Source organism: Chrysemys picta, unplaced genomic scaffold (assembly GCF_011386835.1).
Source record: "Chrysemys picta bellii isolate R12L10 unplaced genomic scaffold, ASM1138683v2 scaf709, whole genome shotgun sequence".
Classification (NCBI taxonomy): Eukaryota; Metazoa; Chordata; order Testudines; family Emydidae; genus Chrysemys; species Chrysemys picta.
The window spans coordinates 19,781-33,000 of record NW_027053416.1 but is presented as its reverse complement, the minus strand read 5'-3'; the positions used below and the strand labels follow the sequence as shown (position 1 = coordinate 33,000).

The window sequence follows — 13,220 nt, the reverse complement described above, 5'->3', positions numbered from 1 at the left end:
TCTTTGAATGGTTTTTACCATGCAGCTGGGTCCCAGCTGTGTGCTAATCGGGCCGGCTGCAGAGACGGAGACAGTGTCCGGGCCGGGGGAGAGGTGAATGGTGGGCTTCACCCCGTCTCCAGAGACTTGGGCCGACCCCCCCCCATGCTGAGCCCCTTTGAACATCCAGCCATGTCCTGCGGTGCCTACCTGGGAGCTGAGCTCTTCTGAAAATCTGGCCCAGTAGTTGAGCCCTCTGAAAACTCTGGCCTTAGCGTCTAAGGGTAACATTTTCAAGAGTGGCTAAGTCACTTAAGTGCCTAAATCCCAGTGACTTCTAGTGGGATTTAGGAACTTGTGAAACTCTCTCCTGGTCTCATGTCCAGCGGTTTCTGTCCCCTGCAGGGTTCCAGTCCAGCTCTCTCCTGCTTCTGTCTGCGCTGTCCATGATGGTGCTCCTTTGCGTAGCCCCCGTGCAGGGCAACGGGGCCCTGGCCCACAAGAAGGTCGAGAGGGGTGAGTAGAGAACCCGTCGGAGAGCTTCTATCATCTGCCATATCCGAGATCAGGGCATCGTGGGCCTGATTCTGCTCCTCTCCCCCATGCCGGGGTCACACCTAGATCCACTTATCCACTGAATGCACCTTCCAGCCCCCCCGCCAGCGCTGGGCCCAAAGAAACGCTGAGTTCTCCAAAGGGCTCGCAAGGCCGGCCTGCGCTAGTGAGCCCACTACTCCCATTCGCAGGCCTCCAGCGCATGGGAATGGGCCAGCCGGGGTGGGGGAGGTGCTGCTCGACTGGCTGTTTGCTTTACACAGCTTCGTTATCCCTTTCTCCGGTAACGGCTGCCAAGCCCCCGGCAGTGACTGAAGAGCGCTGGTGCCCACCACAGGGCAGCGTGTGGGAACCAGGCACCCCCCCCCCCCCAAATTGGCTGGGAGTTCTACCCTTCAATCTCACCAACTCCTATACTAGGGCTAGCCCCGGCTAACAGCTGGGGATCTCTCGCTCATGCCTAGAAGCCTTGCGCCCAGAGTCCAGGCAGCAGGGAGAGCCAGTTCCTCCTTGTCAGGTGTTTTCATTCCCTTCTCCCCACACCTCCAGTGGCTCTGGGAGCTGCTCAGGGGCTTGCCCAGGCAGGCCAGGGGCCGAGCCAGCTCCAGAGGCGGCCCTGAGCCCCTGCCCCCGCAGTGCTCAGCAGCTCCTCCCCCTTGGCTCAGTTATGGGGGTGGGGCACACAGGGGGATTGTCTGGGGGGTAGGGGAGCTGGGGAGCTCAGGCTCGAGGGAGGACCCTGGGGAGGGGAGGGGCAGTATAACCACAGTGCTCTCATTCTACCAGGATAGTTCGGGACAATTTCCGCCCCAAAGACAAGCCCCTCGATAGGATGTCTGGAATTTTCAAAGGCGCCACAGGGAGTTGGGTGCCCAAATCCCACTGAATTCTAATCACAGTCGGGTGTCAAACTCCCTTAGGCTCTTTGAAAACTCCCATTTAAGTTGTCACTGATGGGTTTCATAATTAACATTCGCTGAGATGGATCTGGCAGCGTCTCCCCCACCCTCCCCAAACGATTTCTTCAGCAGTACGGACTCAGGAAGGATACAGAGCCTTGGTTTACACTTGATTCATCTCTTCAAGGTTTCTTCAAAACCAGCAGAGCAAGAAACTATTCTTATTTTATTTTATTGGTAAAATGAAAGTGTAAGATCTGGAGCCGGATTCTGTGGCTGTAGTATTGTGAAATACACAGGACCTGACTCTAAAAACCCAGCCTCCAGTTACCCCAGGCTGATTTGATTGAGCTAGCTAGCGCGCGCTCTCTCCCCCCCTCCCTCCCGCCCCCTTAACCTGATGTTCATGGCATTTCAGGGTTCCCCAAAGACTGCAGCAACATTCCCAGGGACAGCCCCAGTGGGGTCCATGTCATCCAGCCGGCAGGCTCTCCCCCTCGAGTGGTGTGGTGTGACATGGACACCGAAGGCAAAGGCTGGACCGTTGTGCAGAGAAATTCTTACAACACAGAGATCACCTGGAAGGAGTCCTGGAGCACCTACAAGTACGGCTTTGGGAACGTGCAGCAGGATTACTGGCTGGGCAACGAGTACCTGTCCCTGCTCACGCAGCAGAACATCTACAAGGTCCGCTTTGTGGTGGAGGACAAATCCAACAACACCCGCTACGCAGAGTACGACATCTTCAGTGTCGAGGATGAGCCCAGCGGGTACCCGCTGAGGCTGGGCAGGTACTCTGGGGACGGCGAGGACTATCTCACCACCTACCACTCCGGCCTGGGGGGCATACACGACAACATGAAGTTCAGCACAAGTGACAAGGATGAGGACCAGGCCAGTGGGAATTGCGCAAGTAGCTATGGAGGCTGGTGGTACGACAAGTGTCAGAACGTCCTGCTCAATGGGAAAGGCTACATCTACTGGGCAGGGTTCTGTAAGAGTGGGGAGTGCAAGTCTTCCCTCATCCTGGTTAAGCCAACAGACGTGTGCTGGGTCCGGCAGGAGGAGCCCATCCTCTTTGGGAGCCGGCGCCGCTGAGAAGGGGAGACAATATTAGATCAGACACAACGCGCCATCCCCCACCTAATCAGTGCAGTCCCTGCAATGCCTCCACTCTGCTCACCCGCTTCCCTGTTGGCTTCTGGACGGTAAATCCCCTGGAATAAATGCTGAGAGCTGACCCCGCCGGCGCGTTCGAATGACACAAAGAGTGTGATTGGTGTGTATAACTGGACCCCCACTTCCACTCTGCCTCGCTGGAAGCCATGTCACTCACTACGACTTTCGACCCACATTAACCTCTGCTTCTCCCAGCCCTGCCACTGCCCCTTGGCATTAGTGATCAATGAATCATGACACTGGATTTCTAGCAACTGTCATTGAGCATTTAAATGGGGGATGACTCAAAGCCAGGACTTTACATCTGAATCCTGCATATATTAGCAGTGGTGAGTTTGGGTTCAAAAACCTGGCCTCTGTGTTTTTAATAAATATGGTTATTACATGAGAAAACATTGCAACAGTAATTAGTTGCTGATAAACCACTGAGATTAGATAGACATGCAACGAAACCACACAATAAAGATATTGGTGTCCCTCTTCAACCCAAGGGGCTAGTCAAAGTTTGGGGCCCTGGGGATGTTCCAGTGGGGAGCAGAAATTGGCAATGGAGTCTGGTAATTTTTTGATGTCTTGTTTATTGACAAGGAACATACAGAGTCCTGCTTCTCCAAACACAGCAGGAACCAACAGCAGGGATTAGCCTCCCTGCTCTCAGCTCCAAGCCTCTTTAGCCAGCACCTGGCCCAAAAGCTCTCTATGCTCCTCCCACGATCACACCATGCCGACAGGCTCTGCTCGGCTTTCCTGCTCTGCCTCCGTTTCCTGGCTGCACTGCCCGGCTTGTCTCTGTCACACACGCACCAGCTCAGAACGATACTCGGTGGCATCCTCTGCCCACCTGGGGCTAGTTTCTGGGTACATGCCATCATGGCTTGTTCTACACGAGGCCCCCTTACCTGTTGCTTCCAGCTGTCTTAAATGAAGAGTGCATCCTCACAGCTGTGTCAATGAGATTTTAACTCCACCCATCACATGGTATAATCCAGCTCCTAGCAGTGTATTTATCTGTCAGGCTGACGTCCTCTGAGCATCTCTGAGCATTTCCTGCCTGTTTGGCTTCAGTCATTTCAATCAAAGTTCATTGTGACCAGATGCTGAACACCATAAATGCTAACAGCCAGGGGCAGGACCACCACCCCCACTCCCCCCACCCCCCGAACAGGGAAAGAACAGGCTAAAGAACAAGTCAGCTGGGCCTGATGAAGTTCACCCTCAGGCAGGGCTCCCAAATCGTGGGCTGTAGCCCAAAGATGGGCCATGACGTAGTCCTGGCTGGTCCACTGGCAGGGGTGAAGATGGGGGGGAATGTGAAGGGGCATTGCCCCCCCCCCAAACTGCATCTTTCCAGTCCCCTCCTGACCATGGCCCTTCAGTGCATCCCCAGGACACAAGGCCCTGTCTAATTGGCCTTACTGACAGAGCCTGCGTGGAGAGCGTGCGTAGGGGGGAGTTTGGGGAGCAGGATTGGAAAGAGGGGTGTTTTCAGGGGGAGGGAAGCTGGGAGCTGCTGAGGTGCAGCTGGAAGGTTTCCTCCTCCCTCCTCAGCATCTGGGGTGCAGACAGGGGGAGGGGGTTGCTATTTTCCAGTTGGGAGTATCAGGGACCCCGCCCCCCCGTGCACTAAGCTGTCCCCTCCATCTCGGTTGCTGGTGGTGAGGTGGGGGTGTGCTGTTTTGCAGTGGGGGAGCGGGGGATCCCCCTGCCCAGGGCACTGACCTCTCCCCTTCCCACCTCCCATCTCCGTTGTCCGTGCTGGGAGCCACCCCCACCCCCACTCTGCCCATTGCAGGCTGCGCTTGGTGCCCTCCCCAGCCAGCCATCCCTCGCCAGGCTGGAGCATGACGCTGCAAGCGGGGACATCCTCAGCCTGTCCCGGGCAGTCAGCTCGCTCAGCCGTTTTGCTGACTGGGGGCTCCCTGCCAAACCCAGGGTTCCCCTGCACCATTCCCCCCAACTTGGGGTCCCACCCACACCCCAACTCCCCCCTGAACATGGCTACCCCTCCCCTTCGAAAACAACCTGAACTCTTCATACGCCACAGCCCACCCCCGCCCCTCCCCATGAGCCACCTGGCAGCAGTGCCCTCCATTGGACCAAACTGCTCTCCGTGTCGCCCTCCCACCCCCACCCCCCAGGGCCAGGCTGGCGCTCTCTGGGGCTGGACCCCGTCTGTGACTGGGGTTTCAGCACTCCTGCTTCACAGATGTATACAGAGCACTGTATAACCAGAGTTGTCATAACTATAAAGGGAAGGGTAACAGCTCTGCTGTGTACAGTACTATAAAATCCCTCCTGGCCAGAGACTCCAAAATCCTTTTCCCTGTAAAGGCTTAAGAAGCTCGGATAACCTGGCTGACACCTGACCCAAAGGACCAAAAAGGGGACTAGATACTTTCAAATCTTGGTGGGGGGAAGGCTTTTGTTTGTGCTCTTTGTTTGGGAAGTCATTCGCTCTTGGGACTGAGAGGGACCAGACATCAATCCAGGTTCTCCACGTCTTTCTGAACAAGTCTCTCAGATTTCAAACTTGTAAGTAAACAGCCAGGCAAGGCGTGTTAGTTTTTACTTTGTTTTCTCAACATGTAAATGTACCTTTTACTAGAGTGTTTACCTCTGTTTGCTGTACTTTGAATCCGATTTCTAACGCAGCGTTTTGCTCTGGCCTATTGCTCTTTAAGTTTGATTACCCTGTAAAGTTATTTTCCATCCTGATTTTACAGAGATGTTTTTTACCTTTTTTCTTTAATTAAAAGCCTTCTTTTTAAGAACCTGATTGATTTCTCCTTGTTTTTAGATCCAAGGGGGTTGGATCTGTATTCACCAGGGAATTGGTGAAAGGTTTCTCAAGGCTTCCCAGGGAAGGGAATCCACTTGGGAATGGTGGCAGTGGACCAGATCTAAGCTGGTAGTTAAGCTTAGCAGTTTTCATGCAGGCCCCCACATTTGTACCCTAAAGTTCAGAGTGGGGAAGCAGCCTTGAGAAGATTCTAGTGACTCTCTCACCCTGGGCTCTCCCCAGTATAGACTCTTGTTCACACTAGTCAAATGATGTTCAAATGCTGAGAAGGAGCAGGGAAGAGGCACAGAAATGACTTGTGGCCTGGCCAGCACACCTTCGAGCAGGCAACCCGAGGGGCTGCAGCTAGTCAGCTTGACGAAGCAGTTCCGAGCTCTGTCATTAAGGTCTATAGTCACCCAGCAGGAGGAGGTAGCTGCATTTCAGGTTTTTGCTCTAGCAGACAAAGGTGTAAGGAGAGCTGGCAAAGCTGATGTTAGAAACATTGACATTGGAAATCCATGTAAGTGTAGAAGAGTGACGGAACCAATCGTGCGGGGACGTGGGAATTCACTCTCACCTGGCCTCTGGGGATGGAGGCAGCACGTGGCTGGCACTTCTCGCTCCTTCCGTACGAGGGGCAGGTGCTGGTACCGACTGCTCCCCCTAACCCCGCCCTGCTGCGCTCTGGGGATGCTGCCCTGCTGTGGAGCTCTCAGGTGTCTTGAACTGGAATTTGTTTGGAGAGAAACGCACATGTACACATACATATATATACAGACGTACACATACACGCACACACGCTGTCCCTGGAGCGCCCCAGGATGCGACTGACGGGGTGGCTGGCTATTATGGAGGCAGAAGGGGGTTGGGAGAAAATAATCAAGAAGAACTTTTGCTGAAAATGCAAACCTAAGCTGGAAATCTGTGCAGGGCTGGGCTCAGCGAAAATGATCTTTTGAGCTGCTCTTGTTAACCGTGGTCCTGTACTTCCTGGTTTGCGTCGGACCCAGGCAGGAGACTGGGCTGCTCTCAGCTGTAGAAGCCATTGGAATGAGCCAGGTCGGAATGAGCCAGGCCCTCAGAGCCTTCTGCCACCAATCGCCCCAGCAGTCACTGATCCACACCAAACCACGTCCTTCCAGCCAGGCAGTTTCATATGCACACATCAAACCCTTGGTTTGCCACTCAGACACCACAGTGATGGGCACAGTAAGGACAGAGAGACGCTAAACAGGCAGACAGACAAGGAAATAGTGGCCCTGGCTACAGGTGTGTGTGTGGTGCAAACGGATGAACACCAGTTGCTGGCTGAAGGCACAACCTTAATACCCGCATCTCCTGTCTGTCAGCTATCGTTCGCTTGGCAGCCTGAGCTCCGATTTCTAACGCAGTGTTTTGCTCTGGCCTATTGTGGTTCTCATGTCCGGGGCGCCTTGGCCCCTGGTATCAGGAGCGGTGCTAAGGAGGCTGCTTTTCAAAGGTCCTTAAGTAGGGTTGTCAACTTTCTATTTGCACAAAACCAAACGTCCTTGACCCAACCCCTTTCATGCCCTTCCCCAAGGCCCCACTCCCACTCACTCCAGCCCAGCCCACCTCCCTCAGTCGCTCGCTCTCACACCCTCACTCACTTTCACTGGGCTGGGGCTGGGGGGTTGGAGTGCAGGGAGGGGTGAGGGCTCCGGTGGGGATGCGGGCTCTGGGATTGGGCTGGAGATTAGGGGTTTGGGGTGCCAGAGGGGGATCCGGGATGGGGTAGAGGGTTGGGGTGCGGACTCTGGGAGGGAGTTTGGGTGCGGGAGGGGGCTCAGGGCTGGGGTAGGGTTTCTGGGTGCGAGCTCCGGCCAGGTGGCGCTTACCTCAGCCGGCTCCTGGTCAATGGCACACCGGTGCTAATGCAGGCTCCTGAACTCTGGTCTCCCTCCGCTGGCAGGCTCTGAGCAAGGCCTGCCCAGAGAACATGGATGACGAGCTCTCAATCCTGCTGACAGCACCCCCCAGCACAGACAAACTCCAGCACATCTCGGAGTTGAGCAGAATGGGGAGGGGCCGCAGGGGTTTTACCTTAGCCCTGGGGACTCCTAGAAAGAAGAGACTGGAAAATCCATGTTTCTATTGGATCCTTCCAACTATGCATTCGTGATATAAACTCACTGGGTGACCTTGGGGTAACTCACTTCCCCCTTACGGCATCAGTCTGCTCCACTATCAAATCTACACTGGGGAAGAAGGACAGAAGCCCCGACAACCACCTTCACCTCTGGGTGTCTGGTCCTGGGAGCCGAAACCAACTGGACTATCTGCCCCATCTCCTAAACTGCCCTGTCTTTCCCTCCTAGGGCCTTGTCCTTAGTGCTCAGCCTGGCCCCTTCCCAGCTTGTCCCTGACCTTTAAAGGATGCTCCAAGCCCCTCCCATGCCTGCTTCCCTTGGGGTCTCTCTCCTGGCTGAGCACAGGCTGCCCTTCTATCTCTCAGCAGGCCTGGGTCCTAGTCACAGGCTGCGTCTTGTCACGTGACCTTCACACTTATTCCCTTCACCCTAGGGAGCTGCATCTCCTGGGCCAGGTGCAGTTGAGCTCCACCCCCTTTCCTGGCCATCTCACCCTGGGACAGGTTGAAACTGGAAACCTGTGGGTAACAGTAACTGGTTGCTCCCAAAGGTGCTGAAGACACAATGGAAGAGGAAATCCTTTGGCCTGGATTGAAATTATTCCGACTGAAAGTGAATGAGAGAAAATAGGTCCAGAGTTCTCTTCCTGGCAGCAGAAAATGTAGCGATTGATAGAGGTTCAGGTCAGAAAGGACCATTCTGTGCATCTAGTCGCCCCTCCTGTATAACTCAGGGCCTAGAATGTGACCAAGTGGTTCCTTCAGCCAACCATAGCATGGGACTGAGCCAGATCACGTCTTTTGGAACGACATCCACATGCAGGAGAGCCAGCTGGCTACCAGAAAATCTCTCTTCTGCAGTGACGTGGGGTTAAGGGACACGGGGGAAAAGACATGGAGGCTGTGACTAAACTTAGAGCAGCAAGGCCAGGATAACTGGGGCTAGGACGCAGGCCTGGCTATCAGATCTGCTGTTTTCTATTCTATAGGCTTTGGGACCATGAGCGAGTCTCTGCACCGCTGGGTGCCTCGGTTTCCCCAGCTATCAAATGGAGCTAATCAAGGTTTTGTTTGTTCTCCCCATTTTACAGGGTGGGAAACCGAGACACAGTTGGGACCTGTCTACACTACAGGTCTGTCGTGCGTTTGTAATCTGCTGACCCCCACATGTTGTTCAGAGCCTATGGACAACACAGCTCCTAAAGGTACGTTTGTTCTGTGCTTATCCCCTATGTACAAGCAGGGCTGGACAGCATTTCTCACTGTGCTGTGGGGAGCAGGTCCTGGGTACTAAGGGTCTGAAGAAGCTCTCAAGGACTAATTTTTTAAAATAATTGTTATCAATGACTTGTGAGAAAACATACAATCACTGCAGATAAGATTGGGGGGTGACAAAATACAGGCAGAGTGGTAATTCCTGATGGGGAGAGGGCAGTGATACAGAGCGATCTGGCTCATTCAGCCAGCTGGACCCATTCAAAGAAAACAAGTTTGAGCAGAGCCCAATGCAAGGTCCTATACGTAGCCACAAGGCACGCCGGCCACACCTCCAGAATGGGGACGTGTATCCAGGAAAGCAGTGACTCTGAAAAGGATTTAGGGGCCAGAGTGGAGAAGCCACTCAACATGAGCTCCCAATGTGATGCTGTGGTGAACAGGGCTAAAGCCATCATTAGATGTAGGAGCAGAGCCGTGAGTAGGATAGGGAGGTGACACAGCAGCAGTGAGACTGCTATTGGAATACTGCCTCCAGTCTTGGTGTCCTCCTTTGAAAAAGATGGTCCTAGAAATTGGAGCTGGGGCAGCAAAGAGCCACCAAATGTTCTGAGGGCTGGAGAAAAATGCCTTCTAGTGAGCTATTGAAAGAGCTCAACCTGTTTAGCTTATCAAAAGAAGATTGAAAGGTGACTTCACTGAAGTGTTGAAATGCCTTAATGGAGAGAAAATATTGGGTATTAAAGGGCTCTTTAATCGAGCAGAGAAAGGCAGAACAAGACCCAATGGCTGGAAGGGGAAAAGAGACAAATTCCTATGACAAATAAGGCACAAATATTCAACAGCGAGGATGATTGAACCCAGGAAGAAGCTACCAAGGAAAGTGGTGGATTCTCCATCTCTTGATGTCATTAATAAAGACTAGATGCCTTTCCGGAATGTGTTTGCCCCAAAAGTAGCTATTGTGGTAGACAGGAGGCCTGTGATATGCAGGGGGTCAGATTAGATGCTCTAACGGTCTCTGCTGCCCATAAAGTCTACTCATTTCTGAGAAACCGAGTGTACCATTGGGAGCAACTCATGATGTTTTACTGTCTAGCCGTCTTGCTTCCTAGAATGAACACTCATTGAGTGGGGTGATCCACAGGGAGTAGCTCAAACCTCCAAAGTGTCTGGCCTGTGGCAGGACAGTAGCACTGCAGGGGAGGGGTGGGTGTGGCAGTGACATCACAGAGGTCTTTTACAGGACCTCAGCCTATTGGTCAAAGGTGCTGGGGAGGTGGTGACCTCACAGAGGGATGCTGACATCAGCCAGGCAGGACAGGGGCGCAGGGCCAGGGAAACCTCAGAGACCCCTGTGGCTTTGCTTCAGCAAGTCTCCTTCTCGAGGTCTCTCTTTGAGGTCTGAGAGAGTATTTGGGTTCATGTATGTGACCACCAGGAGGAACCTCTTTTGAGTTTTCTCCTTTCTTTTTCCTGATTTCACTAGAAAACTGACGTCCCTGTTTAGAAGGTAAGAGCCTCCGAGAGGTTTGGAATCTGTTCACTCTGCTGCATCTGGCGCCAGCTGAATTTTAGGCATGGAAAACACTAGCTTAAGGTGGTCAAATTTTATTCCCCACCTGGGATTTTGTCCCTTAGAATCTCTGGGGACATTAAGGTTTGTCCTTTTTCTTTTACCTTTTCCTCCATCCCTCCCTCCTTTCTCTTCATCTCTTACTTCTTTTGTCCTTTCCCTTTTCCCCTCCCACCACCAGGATGGGTGTGTGTGTCGTGGGGGGTGCTCTACAACTCCCATTGTGGGAGGTCCACTGAAAAATGTGGGGCTGAAATAGTGCTCAGACTGTGATCCCCAGCGGTGACCTGGGCCATCCTTTGGGCTCTCTGGTGAGAACCCTCATCCTCCCGCCCCTCGGTCTCTACCCTGATTGGCTGAGCAGGGGGTTATTGACAGGGAGGAGACTCAGGTCCCTGTTGTTTTCTTTTAAGACCAAGTAAATAGTCATAACCAGTCATATGTTCGACAAATTTTGCTGCTTCTCTGCAGTTCATTATTTTCTCTACCATTCCAGTTCTCCTAAAATACTTGCTGAATAATTACTATGAACTCTTGCTGGTCTGGAACTCACTTGAGAGCACTTTATTCATATCATTCAATATCTGAAATTCAAGATCCGATGGTTAGTTTGAAAATCAGGGCTCTTGGGTCCTATTCCCAACTCTGCCACGGACTGGCTGTGTGACCTAAGACAAGTCAATTCTCCTTTCTCAGCCTTAGCTTCTCCCTCTTTCAAGTAGGGATAACAATCCGCTCCTACCTACCTCCCGGCGGGTGGAGGATGGGGATCTATTGGAGAGTGTCACTAGGAGCAGTGCATAAGATGAGGTGTCCTATCGTGTTTACTCAGATCAGATTATGACATAATAGAATGGCTGAAATAGTCTATTTTATTTGTATTTTATTATGTTGCAATTGTTAAGAGCAGCAACTACTTAGCTCAGACTGAAACATCTTATCTAATTTTTGAGATCTAAGTGTCTCCTCTTTGTGTAGCTCAAACCTCCAAAGTGTCTGCCCTGTGGCAGGACATTAACACTGCAGGGGAGGAGTGGGTGTGGCAGTGACATCACAAAGGCCTTTTGCAGGACTTCAGCCTATTGGTCGAAGGTGCTGGGGAGGTGGTGACCTCACAGAGAGATGCTGACATCAGCCAGGCAGGACAGGGGCGCAGGGCCAGGGAAACCTCAGAGTTCCCTGTAGCTTTGCTTCAGCAAGTCTCCTTCTCGAGGTCTGTCTTTGAGGACTGAGAGAGTATTTAGATTCATGTACATGAGCGCCAGGAGGAACCTCTTTTGAGTTTTCTCTTTTCTTTTTCCTGATTTTACTAGAAAACAGACGTCCCTGTTTAGAAGGTAGGAGCCTCCGAGAGGTTTGGAACCTGTTCAGTCTGATGCATCTGGTGCCAGCTGAATTCTAGGCATGGAAAACACTAGCTTAAGGTGGTCGAATTTTATTCCCCACCTGGGATTTTGTCCCTTAGAATCACTGGGGACATTAGGGTTTGTCCTTTTTGTTTTACCTTTTCCTCCATCCCTCCCTCCTTTCTCTTCATCTCTTACGTCTTCTGTCCTTTCCTCTGTTCCCCTCCCACCACCAGGAGGACTCTGTGTGTGTGTCGTGGGGGGTGCTCTGCAGTGGGAACAGGGACAATTCTCCAACTTTGGGCAGTCGAGAACCTGGGTGAGATAAGGGGCGTTAAAGCCCTTTGTGAAAGAGAAAGGGGAGTTTCACGGTGTTGAGCACCAAGGAATTCTAAACTTTGCTAAAACATCTAGTCTGCAGAAACCAGAAATGGTTGGGGCCACATTGTAACCATTGTCTTTTTTAAAGCCCATTGAGGGATGTGAGTCCCACCCTTTTAGGTATCTGGGGTGCTGGGAGAAGAGAAGAGGTGCCTGTCTCCATTTTATGGCCTCAACAAACTAAGTGCTGTGCCCCAGTTCTCGTCAGAGATCCCTGAAAAAGAACATCTTCCCATCCATTAACATACCTGGAAAGATACTGGAACTCCTTATTAAACAATCAGTTTGTCAGCACCTACAGGACAATTTGGTTCTTAGGACTAGTGAGCGTGGACTTGTCAAGAACAAATCATTCCAAACCAATCCTAGCTCCTTCTTTGGCAGGGTTACGGGCCTAGTGGAAGTGGGTAAACAGTAGATGTGATCCATCTTGGTGTTAATAAGGACATTCTCACAAACAAATTAGGGAGATGTGGTCTAGATGCAATTAGTATAATATGTGTGCACAGATGGTTGCAAGCCCGTACTCCAACAGCCCAGAACCAAACAGCAGGAAGCAGATCATGCAATGAACTCCTGCCAGTGCGTGTAGATTGCATTACATGCACCCCTGTGCGGGGAGGAGGAGCTGCTCTGGCTGGGGCAGGGATGGGGAGGGAACAAACAGGCTGGTTAGTGAGAGGCTGCCTTGACCCCAGACTCACGCCCGCTCCCCGCTCGGTTCCAGGATGGCCAGGCTCCTGAGGAGGTTCAGGAAGAAGGCTCTGCAGGTGGCCCCAGAGCCTGAGGGAAGCAGCTGCCATCTTCCCCCGGAGCAGAGCGGCTCCTCCGTCCCCACTGGCGGGGAAGGAGCTCCCGGCCAGGCCAGGAGGTGGAAGTGCCCAGCCTTCTGGCGGAGAAAACCCGCTCCCAGCGCAGGCGCCGAGGTGGGAGAGGCCAGGTCGAAATGGAGCTGGGCCAGGCTGCGGCTGGGCAGGCAGGACCCAGCGCAGGAGGGGAGCCGGGCAGGGTGACTCTGGGGCATGTTGTGTGGGCAGCAGCGGCCCCAGGAGCCCAGCCCTGATTCCCAGCAGGAGGCATCGCCCTGCCCGGTCACTGAGGACCTTCCAGCCTCCCCAGGGCAGGAGGTGGAGAATCCCTGTCCCACCACCAGCAGCTCGGCCCGCTCCCCATGGGACAGCAGCAGTGACTGGGACTCGGG

General features: G+C 53.0%; 1 protein-coding gene across 1 annotated transcript; it reads left to right on the top strand.

Moving 5' to 3' along the window:
• Positions 1-368: 368 nt before the first annotated feature.
• LOC135979182 (fibrinogen-like protein 1-like protein) lies at positions 369-5,388 on the top strand. Its single transcript, XM_065579718.1, has 2 exons — positions 369-495; positions 1,852-5,388. The coding sequence occupies exons 1-2, from the start codon at positions 426-428 to the stop codon at positions 2,529-2,531; spliced, it is 750 nt and encodes a 249-aa protein (XP_065435790.1). The 5' UTR covers positions 369-425; the 3' UTR covers positions 2,532-5,388.
• The last annotated feature ends 7,832 nt before the right edge of the window (positions 5,389-13,220 follow it).

Excerpts from the sequence above, each read along its gene's own strand:
- LOC135979182 (XM_065579718.1), top strand. The coding sequence starts at position 426 with ATGATGGTGCTCCTTTGCGTAGCCCCCGTGCAGGGCAACGGGGCCCTG. Across the intron at positions 496-1,851 it reads CCACAAGAAGGTCGAGAGGG|GGTTCCCCAAAGACTGCAGC; the intron begins GTGAGTAGAGAA and ends ATGGCATTTCAG.